Source organism: Stigmatopora argus, chromosome 20 (genome assembly GCF_051989625.1).
Source record: "Stigmatopora argus isolate UIUO_Sarg chromosome 20, RoL_Sarg_1.0, whole genome shotgun sequence".
Lineage (NCBI taxonomy): Eukaryota > Metazoa > Chordata > Actinopteri > Syngnathiformes > Syngnathidae > Stigmatopora > Stigmatopora argus.
The window spans coordinates 12,307,303-12,329,156 of record NC_135406.1 but is presented as its reverse complement, the minus strand read 5'-3'; the positions used below and the strand labels follow the sequence as shown (position 1 = coordinate 12,329,156).

Here is a 21,854-nt window from a genome sequence, read left to right as displayed (position 1 = left end):
ACAACAAGACAGACAACCATTCACGCTCACACTCATACCTAGGAGAAATTTAGTGTCCAATCAGCCTACCATGTCTTTACAATGTGGGAGGAAGCCGGAGTACCCAGAGAAAACCTACACGCGTCAAAATAAAAAGGTACTTTTTTTAAAAAAAAAGCCTTTATATAAATGGTCATTTTTAAAAGACACTAATACTTTACTATACATGGTCTTTTTTATTATTAAAAAAAAGGCGTACTATGCAAAGTCTATGCATGTCTTTGGAGTGTGGGAGGAAACCGGTGTACCTGGAGGAAACCCACGCAGGCCTGGGGAGAACATGAAATCTCCACAAAGGTGGACTTGACCTGGATTTGAACCGAGGACGCCAGAGCTGTGAGGCCGACGCGCTAACCACTCGCTCCTCTGGGCTGCTTTTCACATTTTTAAGAACTTAAAATAAAATAAAAATATTCAGTGCTGAGTCCTAGTAGCAAGCGGAAGACATGGGAGTTGCTTTCGCTTGAAAAATAATTAAAATAAACATTTTCCCCAGAAAAAATCCGCGATGTAGTGAAATGCTGAGGGATTACTGTACTTGAATTTGCAATTGCAGCGCACAAAAATAGCACTTCTACAATTACCATTAAGCCTTAATGATGAAGGGAATATATAGATATAAAAATGGACCCACCTTCTAGTCTGTGAAGGACAACTTTTGCATGCATTCTTTTGCAAAATGTCGAGTTTTCCTCGTGGAACTTTGCTGGTCTTTTCCCACACGTAAATTCTGATGGAGACGCCATTGATAGCTGCTAGCTCGGCTAAGTTAAAGAGGGCGCAAAGCTTCAAAGTTCTTCGACGACTTGAAGAGTTATTCCTTTGATATATGCCAACAGGCTGAGCTTAAGTAGCCCACAAAGCTTCAACGAGGTCTTGAAAATGATTTTGGCTGATATTTAAGGTCATAAAGTAGCTTAAGCTAGACACGACTGGGACCCATAGGTTAAGTTTGGTGGCGAAAACTGCGCATGCTTGGTGGCAGCGTCACTTCCTTCGATGCATTAAGTTTATAAATGTAAGAGATTTGGACATAGGAAATAATTATTCTTCAAATTTTCTGACATGTGGTTTGAGCAAAAAAATGTTCGCGCAGGTTTGAATTTAATTGAAAATTAAATTAAACATAAATCACTTGAAGATCGCGTCTCAAAAGGAGGCGTCGCAAAACGCGCATGCGCAGAAAAACATCGTCCTTGATAATGGTGCTGTTCTTTTTTGCCGATTGGCATCACGGGAGAGGTAGTTCTTCATTGAAACGGTTTGAACTCGCAGGAATCAGTCTATTATTTACGTACTGCTCTCTCGTGGTCAGGAGAAAATTTGTTTCATTCTAAGTTCAGTATTCGTGGACACTGTCCACAATATTTAAGACACTGTCAATCACAAGTTATCGAAGAAGCACATTTTAAGAAAATATATCAGAAAATTAGCAATTTCTCAAAGGTGTCTTAAACCCAAAAGGAAAAGTTAGTTTTTTCTTTTATTTACATTATTCCCTTAATCCAGACCAACCACTAGATGTAAATTATGTCTTGATTTTCCAATTTTTAACGAATTTGTGCAATTTTTCGCTCCAATTTTGTTCTTTTTGTGTTTTAGTTCAATACGTATTTTGTAAAATGTAAAAATAACTATATAGAAATATTTTCAACAAATGATTCTTCCCTTATTAAGAAAAAAAGCTCAAATAAACATTGTTTTAGATCTATAAAAAATATTTAAGGCTTTTCATCCAGTTCTTTAAATCCGATTTAATCTCTCTCTTTCGCTCACTTGCTCTCTCCCGCTCCCTCTCCCTCCCTCTCTCCATCTCTCCCTCCCTCACCCTCTCTGCCTCAAACCTCCCTCCCTCTCTCTCTACATATATATATATATATATATATATATATATATATATATATATATATATATATATATATATATATATATATATATATATATATACATATATATATATATACATATATATACATATATATACATATATATACATATATATACATATATATACATATATATACATATATATACATATATATACATATATATACATATATATACATATATATACATATATATACATATATATACATATATATACATATATATACATATATATACATATATACACATATATACACATATATACACATATATACACATATATACACATATATACACATATATACACAAATATACACAAATATACACAAATATACACATATATACACATATATACACATATATACACATATATACACATATATACACATATATACACATATATACACATATATACACATATATACACATATATACACATATATACACATATATACACATATATACACATATATACACATATATACACATATATACACATATATACACATATATACACATATATACACATATATACACATATATACACATATATACACATATATACACATATATACACATATATACACATATATACACATATATACACATATATACACATATATACACATATATACACATATATACACATATATACACATATATACACATATATACACATATATACACATATATACACATATATACACATATATACACATATATACACATATATACACATATATACACATATATACACATATATACACATATACACATATACACATATACACATATACACATATACACATATACACATATACACATATACATATATACATATATACATATATACATATATACATATATACATATATACATATATACATATATACATATATACATATATACATATATACATATATACATATATACATATATACATATATACATATATACATATATATATATATATATATATATATATATATATATATATATATATATATATATATTTATTTATATATATGTGTGTTGGGTTCATTCTGGGATGTTACTATATGTTCATTTGGAATTCATAGGTAATGAAGCTATAATTTAAATTGTGCCATACTGTTTGGACCGAGTGCACTTTCCCCCAGTCTTCCTGTCGGGGCCAGTCAATTGTTTTCATAACTATGGACTGAACAGGACAACAAGTTCAAGGCCAGACGGATGGTCTACAACAGTGGTCTCAAACTTGCGGCCCGCGGGCCAACTGCGGCCCTCGGGACGATAATTTGCGGCCCCCGTCTTAATATGAAAGATTAATGTTCGTGCGGCCCGGAAAATTGATATGAATGACACTTGTGTTCGGAGCAATGTTCCCTCTAAGCTGCGCGCGTGCGCAATTGCGCACTACTCTCGTCTTCTCTGCGCAGTAGCAATCATATGGCGCGCAGTAAAAAAAAAAATCGATTTTTTTTTTTTTTTAATTTTTTTTTTTACCCCTTTCCCCATGATGGCGCCGTTTAAGTGGCAGTCAGTGGCAGTAGCTCTGTGCACTCATGTTTTTCGTGTTTTACAGCATGTTTTACATGAAAAATTAGAGGGAACATTGACATGCACCTGCTTGTGGCAGGTGTGATACTGGTGTGCCCATAGCAAGCAATGATGATGTCGTGACCGGATGATTCGCCTAAAGACGTTTCACCGACGGCCGTTTGACAGACGGACAGGTCGTACTAGTATTTGTTAGTTTAATGATTAAATACAAATAATAGTATTTGTATTTAATCATTAAATGCTGTTTTCAGCTGGATTTGACCAAATTTGAGAGCATTTTGAGCCGTTTGGCGAATGGACGTCTATAGACGTTTTTTTGCCTCCATCGCGATATCATCCAGTATTTGTATTTAATCATTAAATGCTGTTTTAGGATGGATTTGACCCGATTGCTGTCATTTTACGGCTCGGTTCTGCTACATCTGCCTGCCCAAGAGTGCTTATTCCCGGACTGCCATGCCCGCCCAAGAGTGCTTAATCCCGGGCTGCCATTAATGGTAGACGAACATTGATTTTTACTATAATTTGGACAACACCGGCGGCGGGCCAGATTAAAAATCCTAACGGGCCGTATATGGCCCGCGGGCCGAGGTTGAAAAACTTGTACACACACGATCCGGCGGGGCGAGCGCGCAAATCCCGTTTCGGCAAAACCTCCATTCGGCCGAATGAACGTTCGGTGGAACGTCCATTCGACGACCTCCCCGTCTGTCAAACGTCCGTCGGCGAAACGTCTTTAGGCGAATCATCCGAGTACCGATGATGTCGCTCACACTGGTACTCAGTGCGCTCAGGGAGGTTGTCTTTCTGCTCAGACCAACAAAAAATTAGAGGGAACTTTGGTTCGGAGCTGAATGAACCAATCACGGTGAGGTATACGGCTCTGGAGGGCGGGACATCGGCCGGGCTGTCCACTGCCTCGCTCACTCACTCATTCATTCCTCCAATCAGCTGGGCGGAGGAAAAGCCGTGAGGCCGATCACTCCTCCGCTGCTCTCAGCATAGAACTGAATGAGGCGCTATGATCCGTGATCCAGCCTGTGTCAGTGTCTGTAGCCATCTCCGCGATTGAAACGGAGAGCGAAAGTGCACATGCGCCACAAACCCGCGCGACTGAATGTGAAAGATCAACCCGAGACTCATTCCAAGTGGAAAAACATATTACAGAGCCCCAGAGATGTCTCTTTCAAAGCCTGCCGTGAAGAGAAAGGTCGGTGATGAGCACAGACAGTTTCAAGAAAAGTGGGGAGTGCAATATTTCTTTGTTGAACACAGGGGCACCCCGACGTGTCTCAATTACACTGAAAAAGTTGCGGTGCACAAGGAATACAATTTGAAACGTAATTGTACTACGAGACATGCTGAGGAGTACGAAACATACCAGGGAGATCAGAGAGCCAACCAGGTTGCCAGTCTTAAAACACGTCTTCTGAGGCAACAGGATTTCTTCAAGAAGGCTACCAAAGACAGTAATGCAGCAGTCAAAACTAGCTACGCCGTTTGTGAGTTGATTGATCCTGTGCTAAGTGATCCCAAATGGCTCATGGACTTGGCTTTTCTTGTTGATATCACACATAAGCTTAATGTACTGAACAAGAAGCTACAAGGCAAGGGGCAACTTGTCAGTGCTGCCTATGACAACGTGAGAGCATTCTGCACTAAACAGCTCTCTCAGACAAACCTTTGCCATTTCCCAGCATGCAAGGCTCTCGTGGATGCAGGCACACCATTCAGTGGTGAGAAGTATGTGTAGGCCATTTCGAAGCTACAGGAGGAATTTGATCACAGATTTGCAGACTTCAAGACACACAAAGCCACATTTCAAATTTTTGCGGACCCCTTCTCCTTTGATGTGCAAGATGCCCCTCCTGAGCTTCAAATGGAGCTCATTGACCTGCAGTGCAACTCTGCACTCAAAGCCAAGTTCAGGGAGGTGAGTGGAGAAGCAGACAAGCTTGGGCAATTTTTGAGAGAGTTGACCCCCAGCTTCCCTGAACTTTCCCGAAGGTTCAAGCGGACCATGTGCCTTTTTGGGAGCACATACTTGTGTGAGAAGCTCTTCTCCACCTTGAACTTCAATAAGTCCAAGTACAGGTCCAGACTTACTGATGAGCATCTTCAAGCTCTACTGAGGGTCTCCACTGCTTCCTCCCTCAAACCAAATGTGACTATGTGAGAAGAAGCGCTGCCAGGTCTCTAGCAGCAAGGAGTAGGCAAGAGAAGCCGTGTTCAGAATATTTCATGTTCAATGTTCCATTCAAGTTCAGAAAGTTAAAGGTTAAAGAGCTGTTAATACAGACATTTGAAACGGAATAAAAATAATTCTTTTTCTCTACTTGGGCAGCCAGTGTATATCTCTCATTATTATTATTTTATTTTTGTATTACTGATTGATTGATTTTTTATTCATCTTTAAGTTAATTGATCTAATTCATTATTTTTTGTAAATAAATAAAGATATTTGATAACGTTGGAATGTTTTATCAGCGCTTTTCTTGTGGAAATCCTGATGCGGCCCAGTCTCACCCAGGTAAATTGAGTTTGAGACCCCTGGCGTAGAGGTTCTTTCGTTTGTCGGCGTGGATGTGGTGGCTTCGTGTCGCTTGCCGGATGGCAGCTTTTGCTGTCGCAAAGTGTCGTGGTGCACCGCCTTGTTCCATGCCGCCTCCTGCAGCGGCTAGTTGGTCGGCGCTCTCATTGCCCGGGACACCGCAGTGGCTTGGGACCCATAGTACTTCCACCGCCACTTGTTTATCTTCGAGGGTAGTCAGGAGTTCTCTGATTGAGGCCTCGGTGGTGGTTTTCAGTTTGAACTCATGTTCCATGGTCTGCAGCCTCTGATGGGAGGAGAGGCTGTCTGTCACCAAGCGGATTGGGGCCCCTGGCTCACACCTTTCGGTGGCCATCTTTAGCGCCGCTTCGGTCGCAATCATCTCAGCTTGGAAGGAGGAGGTCCAGCTTCCAGCGGGTAGGCTTTGCTCCCACGTTTCCCCTGATTCCCTGTGAATCATCAGGACTCCGGCACCTCCGGCAGTATTACCAGTTCGCGCCGAGCCGTCAGTGAATCAGGTCAGTTGGAAGACGTCTGCATCTTTGTTGAGAGCGCTGACGGTGGCTGCGTAGTTGTCTTCGGGTTGCTGGTATCTGCCTTCAGCCGCTTTGGCAAAGGTCATGGCGGTGGACTCTTCCCATGGTGCTCTCAGTTGGGGAAAAGGGTCCTGGTCACCCTGTGCATTGACGAACACCGTCGCCCATCTGTCGCGTGCGTGGTCGCGCCAGTCGGTCTTCTTAGTTCGCCTTGTCGGGTGCCTCTCCGCCACCAGTCGTCGCGGGTTGTCGTCTGGAACGTGTAGAGACTTGTCGTATGCGTAGATTGCTAGCTGAGTGGCTCGTGTTTTGATAGACGGCAGATAACTCTCAATGATGACTGCATCAGATGGTGTCGTCTTCAGAAGGCCAGTTATGGCTCGAGCAGCATATCTTTGCGAGGTTTCAAGCTTCTCCAGGTTGGTGGGGGAGATCCAGGGGATCCAGGCTGGCGCCGCGTACTCTGCTACCGTACTGACTGTGGCAATGTAGGTGTTCCGAAGGGTTGCCTTGTCATAGCCCCAGTCAGTGTGTGCTAGTTTGCGGATTGCCCGAGCTCTGGTCGCCATTTTGCGCGCGACTGTTTCGGTATATTTGGTGAAGGTCAGTTGACGATCATAGGTGACTCCGAGGAATGTGGGTGTTGGATTGTGGTGCATCGGTTGTTGAAGGATGCTCAGCGTAGGCTGCCACTTCGCCTCGTGTGAGTTTGTGGAGAAGAAAGTACACTCACACTTGGATACATTTAAGGTAAGTTTCCACCTCTTGCTCCACCCGACTATGGCATCTATCGCAGTTTGAAGTTGTTCTTGGGCAGTCTCCAGTTGCGGCGCTTGGGTGTAACATGCCACGTCATCTGCAAAGAGGCTGCTGTGTACGCCACTGGGCAGGGTCTTCGTGAGGTCATTCACGTATATCAAGAAGAGTATTGGCGAGATGACCGACCCTTGTGGTACCCCCTGGCGAAAGATCCCAATCTTACTTCTCTGTCCGCCGAATGTGACAAAGTTGACTCGGTTGGATAGCCAGCTCTGCACCCACCTGACAACGGTGTGTGGTAGCCCCACTTGGATCATTTTCCAGAGTAGGGCATCCCCCCAAACCTTGTCATATGCCTTGCTGAAATTGAACAGCGCCAGCATCGTTCTTTGCATTGGCTTGGCCTGGAAACCGTCGCTGATTGTTTGTGAAAGTCGTAGGAGTTGGTCTTCAGTGCTCCTTTGCGGCCGGAAACCGGATTGCTCTGGTGTCAGGAGCCCTTCTCTTTCCAGGTGGTAGATCAATCTGTTAGTCACCATACGTTCCATAACCTTTCCCATTGCTGAGGTTAGGCTGATTGGTCTGTACGATGACACGGCCTGCGGGTCTTTCCCCCGTTTGAGGATTGGTCGGATGTCCGCCGTTCTCCAGGCCTGCGGTGTGTTGGACTCTGACCACGACTTATTGAAGGTTTGGAGGAGAATGTTTGACGCTGTGGGTCCAAGATGGTGGAGGAATTTGGGGTGCATCTGGTCCGGGCCCGGTGATTTGGACGGATTCAGCATCGCTATTGCAGTGTGCAGGTCCTTCATCGTGAGGGCTGCGCTCAAGACATTCTCTGCAGTTGGTTTCCGGAGCTCGATGTTGGTTGCTCTTTTCGCCCATCTGTCTTCCTTTCGGATGTCGAGCTTGCTAGCGGCCTGATACGCGCCTTTGAAGGCATTTGCTTTGCTCAGAGCCGAGACCGGGGTTGCCCGTCAACCATAAGGATCTTGTCTTTCGACTCCCCCTGTCCCTCTTCCAGATTTCGAAGTAGGCTCCACTTGTCTGCTGTCCCCTTTGCCTCCAAGACTTTGCGATTCCAGATTCCTAGTTTCCTCTCGCGTATTTTCACTGCGACATCGTTTTTGGCTAGGTGGTATTCATCAGAATGGAGATGCCGGTCTCGTTTCAGGGCGTCGCGGCGACGGATTGCTCCATCTACTTCGGCTCCCATCCATGGTCCACCGCCTTGTCCAACCTTCTTCAGGCCGATGTTAGCATACGCTGCCTCCAGGATGGCTGTTTCCAGCCGCTGTGCGTCTTGTTTGACGGAGGTGTGCTCGAGGTAGTTCCTTAGTTTCTCCTCAATTGCGTCTGTGAATCCTATCCAGTTTGCTCCTTTCCAGTTCCACACTAGTCGGCCCTCTTGCACTCTGGCCGGCACTGAGTGAGTTACTGTCAGGGGGATGGGAGGTGGTCGGAGGCAAGTGTCTCGAGGGTTGTCCAGGAGAAATGTTGTTGGCGCGCTTCAGGGACGATGGTGATGTCTGGGGCTGATTTGCTGCCGTTCCCAGGGTCCACCCTTGTGTGCCTTCCGTCATTGATCGGTACCTCCCCTACGTCCAGGAGGCTTTCTGTGAGATTGCGACCTCTTTCATCCTGGCGGGCATTAGTATCCCAGAGCATCTCATGGGCATTGAAGTCTCCCAGGAGGATCTCGTTCCCACCAAGCTCGATCTTCAGATCCGTGCACCTGTTTGCTTCATCCGGCCAAGCTGATGACTGGACTGGTGGCACGTAGACATTGGAGATTTTTAGGGCTGGGCCCTTTCCTGCAGGGATTTCAACCGTTAGTCCGTCCGTTCCTGGGTTAAGGTCTCGCAAGGCCGTATCTCCGAGGCGGTACGGGATTAGGGTTCGGATGAAAGTCACCACTCCTCCTCCCCTCTGTAACCCTTGGACCATTCGATCTCTGCAAATAGCGGTGTAGTTCCGCATTCTTGGGAGCTTATCCGTTGTCTTGAGCTTGCTTTCTTGGATGCAGCAGACATCGATCTTCTCTTTCTCAAGGAGCTGTTCAAGTTCATCCATCCGGCACAGCACTCCGTTGGCGTTCCACTGGAGGATGATTGTTTCGTCTTTCAGCGGATCTTTCTGCTTGATGTTCGGCAGGGGCGTGTTCTGGGGTAGTCTTTCGCGGTTGCTCATCTCGGTTCTGCACTCCGCGCACCTCCAGTCTGTTCCCAGCCCAGCAGCCTCTCTTTCGCCTCTCGTGTTGCTCGTGCATTTTTTGTGGTAGGAGCTGTTGCACAAGGAGCATTGCAGCCTGGGGCGTTCCGTCGGATCGCCTCGCCACAGTGCTTGCAGCGTGTTGAGGGGAGGGGTGGGTGTGTATTCTGCTGTTGGTGGTCTACAGCGTTGACATCCGTGTTTGGTGTACTCGTTGATGGCAGGCGGCAACTAGGACACTTCCATTGGTGGGTTCTTTTCCCACCCGAGCACTTGAGGTGGGCATCCTTTGTGCAGTTCACACAGGAGTTCCAAGGTGCTCGACTTCGAACTGTTCTGTTACAAATAAAGCATGTTCATTTTGTTTGTTGGGTTGTTGTTTGTAATGGGGTGTGTAGGGATTGTGTGGGTTGGGTTGTAGGTGTTGTGTTGTGACTTGGGGAGTGTTGTGAGTGCGGGAGAGGGAGTTGATGGGGTGGGGACAGTACTGTTGTTGCTGTGTCCGTTGTTACCGCCGCCGTGCAACAGGACCACGTTGATGTGCGGCCAGCTGCGGCGACTCTGTCTTTCCGGTGTATGGTGGTACAGTTGTAGTGGTAGCGCCTTCCGCAGTCTCTGCAGGTGGCTGCCTGGTAGTTTATGCAGATTGGCTTGTGACATCTGTGGCAGTCGTTGGTGTCGTCTGGTCTGCGGCAGTCTCGGCAGTAGAACCCGTCCGTCTCAGCTGCTATCCTGGTTGCCTCCCTGGTGAGGCCGCTGCAGATCTTTTTGAAGTTGGCCGCCCGCCGACATTCCTTGCAGACCAGGTGTCGGGTGAAAGTTGGGCGGTTGCAGCTGAAGCAGGGTGGTCCTGGGTTAGCCTGGACATCCCCGGCTTGGAGAAGGAGCAACCGAAGGGAGTGGGCGAGGTTCCTCCGGTTCGCCAAAAAGTCGTTGTGGCTGAAGGCAGCACCCTTCGGTGCTGTATTGTCTTGTTTCGCAGGCGTCGTCGTACGGCGTCGCTCTCGCAGCCCACCGCGAGAAGGTACGAGACTCGAGCTGCTGCTGTTGCTGTTTCGCCGATTGGCATCACGGGAGAAGTAGTTCTTCACTGAAACGGTTTGAACTTGCAGGAATCAGTCTCTTATTTAGGTACCGCTCTCTGGTGGTCAGGAGAAAATTTGTTTCATTTTAATTTCAGTATTCGTGGTCATTGTACAAAATAATTTCAGACTCTGTAAATCACAAGTTATCAAAGAAGCGCATTTTAAAGAAATATCAGAAAATTAGCTATTTCTCAGAGCTGTTTTGAAACCCAAAAGGAAAAGTTTGTTTTTTTCTTTTATTTACATTATTCCCTTAACCGGGACCAACCTATAGATGTAAATTATATTTCTTGATTTTCTCATTTTTAATGAATATTTGAAATTTTTCCATCAATTTATTTCTTTTTGTGTTTTAGTTCAATAAGTATTTTGTAAAATGTAAAAATAACTATATAAAAATATTTTCTGTTTTCCACTTTAAAATTGAACATAAAAAAATATGTTGTTTCCTTTAGAATTGAAAACGAAATTATTAAAATACATATTCCCTTACTAAGAGCTCAAATAAACATTGTTTTAGATCTATAAAAAATGAAAATGTCAGGCTTTTCATCCAGTTCTTTTAATCCGATTTAAAAATATATATAGAGATATAGCTATATATATATATATATATATATATATATATATATATATATATATATATATATATATATATATATATATATATATATATATATATATATACACACATTCATATTCTCTCTCTCTCTCTCTCTCGCTCTCTCTCTCTCTCTCGCAGTGATTTTTAACGTCCACCAGGTGTCAGTATTCTGCTGACAAACCCATCACTAGTAGTGTGTGAATACAATTATTACGGTATACATAAAGAGTTTTAATTAAAAACACAAATAGCAAACTGAAAACCTGAGCCAAAAATCAAAAATTACACCCCCAAAAATTAAAATGAACACAAAGCCGCAATACGCAGTAAGGCATGGGTTAACGAGACATGGAAAAATGGTGGGTGACACACACAGGGGAGGCGACCACAGGTGAAAGCAATGGATTATCACAACAACAAGTTTCAAGCCATCAATATTTTTTATACTAATGATTATGAAGAAAAAAATGAAATGGATGTAGCTTACAAAGCTAATTGAAAAATTATTTAGAGATTGAATGAAATAAAACATTTGTGATTTTCTCCCTTTTTCATTCACAGCCAAATTCACGGAAGACTAATTTTATCAACATGTATCAAAAAATGAAGTTTGCAAGGTGTGTTAAGTCTTCTTTTAAAGTTCTCACTAGTGTAGGTTATTAGATGAATTTAATTTTCTGTGAAGTCTCGGCCAAAAACCGAGCACGAAATTGGATTTTCACCAGTATGGTTTCTTGTGTGTCTTGTTAAGTTTCCCTTCTCTGTGAATGCTTGACCACAAAGTGAGCACAAAAATGGTTTTTCACCAGTGTGGGTTCTAGCATGTCTTTTTAAACTTCCCTTCTCCGAAAATCTTTTACCACAAATTGAGCATGAAAATGGTTTTTCACCAGTGTGGGTTCTTATGTGTATATTTAAGCTTCCCATGTATGCGAATGTTTGGCCACAAAGTGAGCACGAGAATGGTTTTTCACCAGTGTGGCCAATTGTGTGTCTTGTTAAGCTTCTGTTCTCTGCAAATGTTTGACCACAAAGTGAGCAAGAAAATGTTTTTTCACCAGTGTGGGTTCTTGTGTGTCTTTTCAAACGTCCCTTCTCTGCAAATGTTTGACCACAAACTAAGCATGAAAATGGTTTTTGTGGAGTATGGAATGTATTCTTATGCTTTTTATTAGTCAATAGGTTTATTTAGTTTAGTCACTAGAATAGAATTTTGCATGACCTAGCGGAAATTTCCGTCCGTGACACCTATGAGTTGGGGGCGCGTCATCTACCATGACACTCCCATTTCTTTGTTCAGTTTCCCGCCTAAAGTCTGTACCTATGTCACATGACCTTTGTCAATAAAACTAGTCGACCTGCTGGGGGGATTCAGGGAGTTCAAACTAGTCAGGCTGGAGGATAGACGCGCTCCTGCCGCTGGCTGCTCTGACCCCCTCCTTCAGCTGAAGCTAGATAAAACTCATCATGGCCGACTCTGTGTGCTTCCTCTAATTCGAAGTTATTGAATGTTTATCGATTAGATCCAACATTTTCTGGTGCCTTAGAAACCCGGGAGATTCATTTCTGAATTTTCGGACCACGGTGGACTGAAAGCCGAGAATACTGACGTCAGCTACTCTTTCTTTAAAAGAGAGGGCATTTCGGTTGATCGTGGCCCGCTTGAAGAACGAACCCCCATCGAAAAGGAGGAGGCACAGAGACGGTAAGGGGCTGTTTAAAATTAATATTTAGGACAAGGCTGGTGGGAATCCCGTTTTTCATTCGTGGAATAGTCGAGAAAAACGCCTCATAAATAGGGGATAAATTGTGCATACTGTTGAGAAGTACGTATGTCAGAAAAAAGCAAAATAGATACGTAAGGTATGCAACGGACGTACATTTAGTCGGTCTGGCCAACTAAATGTCGATCCAAGAGGTGGGCTGGTGACGCGGCTTAACCTAGGGTGGGGGTTAAAAGTCCCCCTAAGATAGGGGTTAGAGTCCCCTTTGTTAAAAGGATTTCTGGAGATTGTCAAAAACAAAAGCTTCCAAAAATACTGCACCCGATGAGTAAGAAAGAGCTCGATTAAAAAGTATAGTACTACTATTATATAAACCAGAAGCGTTTGTTAAGAACCGGAAGTAGGCCGTGACGCGCTTTATGTCGCGCTTGGTACGCGCTTAGTATGCGCTCGTGAATCGAGAGGATTGAAGAGAATAACGGTTAAAAAGACGGCGTAGACAGATAAATAGGATAATAAAAGATAAGTATTAAAGAGATGATAAATTAGATGGGACGTCCCTAAAGAATCGCCGTAAAATATCGCCTTAAATGTATTAATAGCGTAACATGTGACCATTGTTTAAAAAAAAAACGTTCAAACAAAGGGACGTGAAGTAAGAAGATGTGGAATTCATGCTGAGAGATTTTCCTGATCATTGAAGAATGAAACAAAAACATGGTTAACATGGTTGTGAAGATTCTGGACAGAAAGGATGAGGAGCTGCTTTAGGTGGTTGTCTTTCCTCAAGAAACTTTCTATCTTCATGGAGAACAAGAATGATATGTTTTTCACAAGTTCAGGTACTAGTCACACATTTCAAAATTGGGGCCCTCCCTATGAAGATCATTGAACATGAGCTCAAGAGGTACGACCTTTGGCAAGATGAGCTAAGAGGAAGGCCTATGAGGAATTCTCAGAGAACCAAAATCTGAAGAAGGAACATGAGAATTCCCTTAAAAAGTCTGCCTGCTTTTGAATCTTGCTGAAGACACACACAGAACAAAGGAAGAAAATGGCCGAAAAATGTGGAGCAGGCAAGAAGCCCACTTTACAGCCGGCCCCCCTTCACAGATGCGGACACCCCTCACCCACCAAGCACACCCGGTGCAAACAAAAAGAGGGGGGTCCCCCAAAGCTCTTAGTGCCCCTTTTCACACCTAGAGTCAGGAGAGAGCCCACACCAGCCTAGCCCAAGGCCCCCTCCCCCTGCACAGAGAGTTTTAGAGAAAGATAGAGAAAGAAAGAGAGAGACAGAAAAAGTTGACAGAGAGTTTTAGAAACAGATAGAGAAAGAAAAAGACAGATAGAGAAAGAAAGAGAGAGACAGAGAAAGTTGACAGAGAGTTTTAGAGAGATGTAGAGAGAGAGAGAGATAGTTGACAGTGTTGTAATATATTAGTGACAAATTATGGGTCCTTTATTAAACACTGATATTTATTTATATTAGGAAATGCCTAGTGAAAGGTTATTTTCCCTAAATTGTAATTGAGGTAACAGTGAGCACAGAAAATGGCTCTTATTTTAAATAAAACCGCCTTCTTAGAGCGGATAGGAATTCAGCCAGAGCTTTAACTATTGGTTTTAGATATATGACAGTGATTTGCGATTTAGACTTAAGTATTAAGAATCATCCAAATTATTAATGATATCAAACAAGAGAACAATGCAGAAATGGCATTGATCCAAATTATTAGGTAAAATGTAGCTGGCAAGTTTAGATAAAATAATTAATTTAGGATAGGCATAATTTCGCTGAGATGCAATAAACATCATGACTTGCCATCAGTGCACAGGTGGCAATTCATTGTTTTGCCCATCAACAGGTGGAATATGCTTTAGCGTGGTTCATATTAATGACTATTAGAATATTAATTGCATTAGCATCAAACAGTTGATGTCAACCAAACAACATTGACCTATTTCCTTTTAGAATGACTTGCCATGACACAGCGAAAGGTGGTTAGCTGCCAAGAAGCCCCAGGACTGGGGATGGCGCTCTTCACCAGTGATAAAAAAAAAAAGGAAAAATTTGCAGACCACGGATGTCTGAAAATGAGTGAGTGTGAATGATTGTTTGTTTGTCTTTTTGTGTTTTTGATTGGCCGACCACCGAGATATGATCAATCGGTTAGGTATCAAGGTGGAAAATGATTTAGCAAATTGGAATCGATTTCGGAATTTGCCAATAAGCCGTTTCACGGATGGCAACGCCAAATTATGGAAAAATATTTCGTCCAAGGAAATTTTTAATGAAAAAGCAGCAGTACTCCAAATGTGAAATTTGAAGTGGAGAAACAAATCTGCTATGCAAAATTTGGGAGCACTGGGAAAAAACAGACAGTGCTTGATACCAAATTCCAAAGTACTATTGATTTATTGTGATAATGGCATCCAAATTGTGTTAACAGAATAATTGACTGAATTGACAAAAGTTTCCATATTTCGTTCCGGAAAAATATGGAAATCCAATTTAGTGGAATGTACCAAACGCCATTATTAACTACACGATTGGAATTGGAGGATGAGGTTAATCATATGTCTGCATAAAAGAAAAAACTTTAAAGAAACGCATTAATTTTGGGGTTGGCAGAGGGAGATTGCATTTCTCAACAGGAAACATGATGAGCAACCCAGGATGAGAGTGCAAATGTTCCTGACCAAACCAGCAGACATGAAAATAGCGGATCCATTTTGTGCTCTGTAAGAAGGTTCTCTCAGTTGAAACGAATTAGAGGAGACAGGTAAGATAAACTTTTTGACGTAATCAGACGAAATGGCAAGCACTCAAATATTGATTGGAAAGATTATTGCTCGGGGAGCAATGCTGTAAGCCATGAGGAACTTTTTATATTGGTTTTATTGTCTCCATAAAAAAAGTGAAAGCGTTTCAATTGAGACCAAACCTTCTTACAGATAGTTAAAGTAAACAATTGAGACTCGATCTTCTTACAGATTTTTAAAGTAAACAATTAGAGAGAAAAGAGAAACTACAATGGATAGAAATGTAACTAGATTTTAATTTTATGCCTGACTATTGAGAAATATTGATTAAGAAAGTTTTATAGGAGCTGATTGACAAACTCCAATGGAATGTTACATTTGATAAAAAGACTACTAGTTTGGGATATTTTGAATTTCAAAAAACAGTTAATATGCAACGCGATACACATTGTTAATTGAATTGGGACTTGATTAGTATGCATTTTAAAAGTAATGGGCTTTAATTGCTCTAAAAGACACAGTTATGCTAAAAATGTTGACCCTGACAAACAAGGGGTGGTTACATTTTAGTGGGTTCAATTCTTTTCAGAATTATAAATGTGTGCATTTCGTTTCTGGATATTAATTGATGTGAATGTAACTGTTGCAGAGAACTGGAAAGCTGTTCTCCTGAGGAGAAAGCAGCCTGGTTTGCTTTTTGTATTTTTCCTATCCTTAGTATGATTAGTTAATTTGTGTAATTGTAGGAAAGAGAAAAAAAACAAATATGGGTTTTGATCTTAACAAGGAAGCAGTGTTCAAAATAGAATATCAGCTAGCATGTTTAATTTTGACTGATAAGGTATTTAAATTTTCACAAACATAATGATGGATGTTAAGCACGTGTTAAAGACAACGACAGAACACAGCAGCATACACAACAACAGAACTGAGCCGATCTCAAGAACAGTCAGCAGACGAACTGTACAAAGCTAAAGGCCTACCGTACCTACCAAAAATGTATTCCATAATTGAGCCATATAAATGTCTCAACAGGGGGGAGGTATGGTGAAGAGGTATAAATACCTATTTTAAAATTTTTGTAGGAACTGTTTAATTTGTTATTTTAAGAACATGGGATCTCCAGAATCATCTGGAGTGACAATGGAGCTCATTTTTCAAACAGCATAGTGCAAAACAACTGGTAGAACTAGCTTGAGATTAACACTTTTTGAGATAGTTATTGGAAGACCATTTCAACTTCCTTTATGGGAAGATGAAGGAGAGAAACTTATCCAAAGAACATGTAAGGTGCCGTGATCTTTTTGTCTATCTTGCAGGAGGTGGTGTAGCCAGGTGACTGGATTCTGATCCGAGTCATAAAAGTGAAGTCCTGGTTCTCTCCACGATGGGAAGACCCATTCGTGGCCCAACTCACCAACCTCCACAGCAGCAAAGATCGCTGAAAAGTCAAAGTCGATTCAGGTCAAGAGTTCGAGACAGGTGACTCTGAGTGGACTAAGTCGGACGGTGTCAAAACCCTTGTCCGTGAAGAAACTCATCTGACGTCTACTCACCTGCCACGAGCACCCCTCACTTAACCCTGACCTCCCATAGACTTTGCACCTCTATACAGAAGCCACAGTGAAAGCTGTTGCCACCCACATCACAGTGACTGCACTGTCAGTGACAACCTGGGCGTATCTGAACGCCCCGCCCACAGAGACTCGAGTTGGAAAACAAGTGCAGGAAACGTCCTGCCTCATCACTGGAAAGGCAGAGCCAAGCGGTCCGCTCTTGGATGGGGACCCAACCTACATCAACATCGGGGTTCCCCGCAGCATACCAGATGAGTATAAGCTCGCTGACCAAATTGCACGTTCATCCCGAACAACACAGCAGCTGACGGGAGTTTAACCAAGGCCCTGGAGGGTCTTCGATCCCTCAACAGCAAGATGAAAGAACAATCTGGAGAACTACTATGGAGAAGATGTTGTGGTATAATTTCATGGTGTCCCAGAAGAAACTGATTGTTCCGAATGAAAGTTGTTATGTGTGTAGCCGTATACCCATTTCCACAGATCCTGACATCCTGAATTCACTGGGTCTAGACGCCACACTTAAATCTGCAGTGGTGCAGATGAGATGCATTCCTTTTAAGGGGAGTGAACATAATAGTAAGAGATCAAAATCAGTGCAAAATCAGTGCAATTTAAACCACATGATGCAATCTGGGGTAGTGATGTTCCTGGTGACCATAAGTTGTGGTCCGCCCCCCCAGAAAATCATACAGTTGCTATTTTCCCAACTTGGGGTGGATAAAGTTATGCTTCGTGTAAAGACATTGAACTGTTACATGAGTGTTTATTAACCAAACTGTCATAGCCCTTAGGGATGTTGCGGGACAGAGGATGGAGGTGTGTGTGCCATGATGGGAGAACACTGCTGCACCTTCATCCCAGACGAAACCAGTCAATGCTGTTTAAATTTGCAACTCCCTCATTTGCGATTTTGTTTCTGTTCTGTATTTTTTCTGTGTGTAATCCCCTGTATCAAAGTTATGATTTGAAACACTATCCAGCACACGCTGGTAGCTTACAGTGACATACAGTATCACCGCATGGCAAACCATACTGGAGATTATTGCGCTTTCAAAGTGTGACGAGCCTCAGTTTGTCGAGTCGTCCGGGTAATTGTACTTGTCTTGACTTAAAAAATTGTGTTCGCTCATTAAGAGGGACGCAGAGGAATTTTTCTCGAATGACGCTAAATACCTCGAGTTTTTCGCCTCTGCCTTGACAAGTGATTTTATTATTTTCCATACCCTGTTGAAAGTAACTGTTGATGATATTTGTATTCTAGAACCTGGATGGGAGGGATATAAATTGATGTCTAATGAAAATTCTTTCATAGTAACTACAGGGGGGAAATGTGGAGTATGGAATGTATTCTTATGCTTTTTATTAGTCAATAGGTTTATTTAGTTTAGTCACTAGAATAGAATTTTGCATGACCTAGCGGAAATTTCCGTCCGTGACACCTATGAGTTGGGGGCGCGTCATCTACCATGACACTCCCATTTCTTTGTTCAGTTTCCCGCCTAAAGTCTGTACCTATGTCACATGACCTTTGTCAATAAAACTAGTCGACCTGCTGGGGGGATTCAGGGAGTTCAAACTAGTCAGGCTGGAGGATAGACGCGCTCCTGCCGCTGGCTGCTCTGACCCCCTCCTTCAGCTGAAGCTAGATAAAACTCATCATGGCCGACTCTGTGTGCTTCCTCTAATTCGAAGTTATTGAATGTTTATCGATTAGATCCAACAGTTTTTCTCCAGTGTGGGTTCTCATGTGTATTTTTAAATTTCCCTTATCTGTAAATGTTTGAACACAAATTGAGCACGAGAATGGTTTTTCACCAGTGTGGCCACTTGTGTGTCTTTTTAAACTTCCCTTCTCTGGAAATGCTTTACCACAAACTGTGCAGAAAAATGGTTTCTCACCAGTGTGGGTTCTTGTGTGTATTTTTAAAATTCCCTTATATATAAATGTTTGACCACAAACTGAGCACGAGAAAGGTTTTTGACCAGCATGGGTTCTTGTGTGTCTATTTAAACTTCCCTTCTCTGGAAACGCTTTACCACAAACTGAGCAGGAAAATTGATTTTCACCAGTGTGGGTTCTTGTATGGGTTTTTAAGGTTTCATTTTGTGTGAATGTTTGACCACAAACTGAGCACGAGAATGTTTTTTCACCAGTGTGGGTTCTTGTGTGTCTTTTTAAACTTCCCTTCTCGGAAAATGTTTTACCACAAACTGAGCAGAAAAATGGTTTTTCACCAGTGTGGGTTCTTGTGTGTAATTTTAAACTTCCCTTCACTGTAAATGTTTTACCACAAATTGAACACGAAAAGGGTTTCTCCCCAGTGTGGGTAACAATATGTCTTTTCAAAGTAGACTTTTTCCCAAAGGTTTTTCCACACTGAGAGCATTTCCAGAGTTTGCTGTCCTTAAGACCTTCATTGTCATAAAGCAAGTCTTCGCTATCTGATAACGGAGCAATTAAATTGTCTGTTTGCCCTTCTGCTGAGTTGGCGTTCGGAGGCTCCGCCCCTTTGCCAGCCACGCCCAGATCATCTTCACTTTTGAAAGGCTCACCAGTTGACACGGTGACATCTTCTTCCTCCTTTTTGATTTGCTGTGGAGGGAACTCTGGCTCCTCCTCTTTAATTTGGGGTAATGTTAAGGTGTGTGCAGGCTCCGCCCCTCTGCTGGTCACGCCCAGATCCTTTTCCCTCTTCAGGAATTCACCAAGTGACCCGGTGACATCATCTTCCTCCTTCTTGATTGGAAGTCGCTCGTCTCTCATTTGTTGTTGAGAGAACTCTGGCTCCTACCTTTTGATTTGGGGGAGCTCAAGTTCCTTTTTAAGGCCAGCAGACTCTTTCCCATCAGGACCAAGATATTCTCTGAAACCTGCAAAGACACAAAAATAAATGATATATTTCATAATCTGTCTATCTAACGAGAAGTCCTTTAGGTTAGACTGGGAATTTAAAGTCTTATACTTATATCAGCGGTGGTTAGGCTCGTAAAATGACATTAACTTGAAATTTAACTGAAATCAACTCAAATGACTATACACACCCACACATATTCGACCACATGGAACCATCTCAATAAGCTCGTATCTCCAATTTGTCTCATATCTCAAGGAAAAAAATGCTCGGAATTTAGCTCGTATCTCAAATTTCCCGTAAATTGGGACACTCGTATATCAAGGTAGTGCGCTTTATATATGGACCAATACTAAAATTGTTATCATGATAAAAAAAAAAAATCCGTCATTAGGACAACTATGGCAAGCAGCCCCCGACTCTACTATTTTCCCATAGATAAAGTACTGCGCAGTGACTGCTTGGATATATAGTTTTTTTTTGTCAATACAGCCAATGAATTGTGGGCTGCCGATCGGCATCAACACTAGCTAGCTACTATTTGTGAACGGATTGTGGCATGGCCATCGGCATCAACACAGTTGCGAAGCATGGAAGACAGCCTTGGAATACTAGTTACGCTAGCTACTAGCTAGCTACTATTTGTGAACGGATTGTGGCCTGGCGATCGGCATCAACACAGTTGCGAACCATGGAAGACAGCCTTGAAATAGTTATGCTAGCTACTAGCTAGCTACCATTTGCGAATGAATTGTGGCCGCCTGGACGAACGTATTAAACTCAGCGTTTTTGATGGACAATTGTTCAATTTGGACACAGAAAATTAGGACTTTGATGGTTTTGTGGGTGATGATGACGTGAGTACATTGTAAAATGGCTGAATAAAGTACAACCGAACTCAGTCTTGCTTCCGTTGCCTTTTTAAAAACGTGTTTTTAGCGTGCGGGTGTAGCGTGCATTTGGTACATGTAGCACCAAATTAGTGTGTTCGCCGTTGTAGTATATTGATACTTTTAGTGCAAAGTTATCACAGCCGTCAACCTGGGTGTATTGACAAAAGGACTATTTATCCCAGCAGTCACTGCGCACCGGAAATAGCGTCTGGGGCTGCTTTCGTAGACAGCGCTATTACGGTTCAATAATCTTCCTGAAAATAATATATATGCCATGCCTGGCTTCACCAAAAGTGGCAGGCAGCGCCGGGCTTCTAATGCTCCGATTTGTGAATGGATTGTGGCCGCCTGGGCGAACGTGTCTGCTTGCACGGTTGTTCGAGCTTTTGTCAAAGCCGGCATCATTTCTAAGGAGCCACATGGAAATGACGGTGACTCTGAGAACGAAGAGAGGGGACCCGACTTTTTGGAAGGTTCGTTTGGGCAATTAATTCGGACACAGAAAATGAGGACTTTGAGGGATTTGTGGGTGATGATGACGTGAGTGAGTTGTAAAATGTCTAAATAAAGTACAACCGAACTCAGTTTTGCTTCCGTTGCCTTTTTAAAACGTGTTTTTAGTGTGTGGGTGTAGAGTGCAAGAACTATATTTCCCAGCAGTCACTGCGCACCGGAACCCGGAAATAGGCTGCTTCCGTTAGCTAGCGCTATTGTGTTTCGATGTTCATCCATATATAATATAAATGCGTCTAATCAAACGGTGCGTGCTTTGTGTGTCTAAAATACAGAAATAGCACTCGTTACTGACACTGCGGCTTCAAATACGAT

General features: G+C 42.4%; 1 protein-coding gene and 1 long non-coding RNA gene across 2 annotated transcripts; one reads left to right on the top strand and one right to left on the bottom strand.

Moving 5' to 3' along the window:
* Nucleotides 1-11,340: 11,340 nt before the first annotated feature.
* On the bottom strand, nucleotides 11,341-20,700 carry LOC144066169 (uncharacterized). The gene is made up of 3 exons (XM_077589514.1): nucleotides 20,672-20,700; nucleotides 19,010-19,818; nucleotides 11,341-12,353 (listed from the first exon to the last, which is right to left on the bottom strand). The coding sequence occupies exons 1-3, from the start codon at nucleotides 20,698-20,700 to the stop codon at nucleotides 11,884-11,886; spliced, it is 1,308 nt and encodes a 435-aa protein (XP_077445640.1). The 3' UTR covers nucleotides 11,341-11,883.
* LOC144065663 (uncharacterized) lies at nucleotides 16,860-18,937 on the top strand. Its single transcript, XR_013297245.1, has 2 exons — nucleotides 16,860-17,857; nucleotides 18,066-18,937. It is a non-coding gene; the product is annotated as an uncharacterized LOC144065663 (long non-coding RNA).
* Nucleotides 20,701-21,854: the final 1,154 nt, after the last annotated feature.

Coding starts and splice junctions, on each gene's coding strand:
- LOC144066169 (XM_077589514.1), bottom strand. CDS start 20,700: ATGGCCATGCCACAATCCGTTCACAAATA. Junction 19,819..20,671: donor CCACAATCCGTTCACAAATA/GTAGCTAGCTAG, acceptor GCCTTTCAAAAG/TGAAGATGATCTGGGCGTGG. Junction 12,354..19,009: donor CATGAGAACCCACACTGGAG/AAAAACTGTTGG, acceptor TCCATACTCCAC/AAAAACCATTTTCATGCTTA.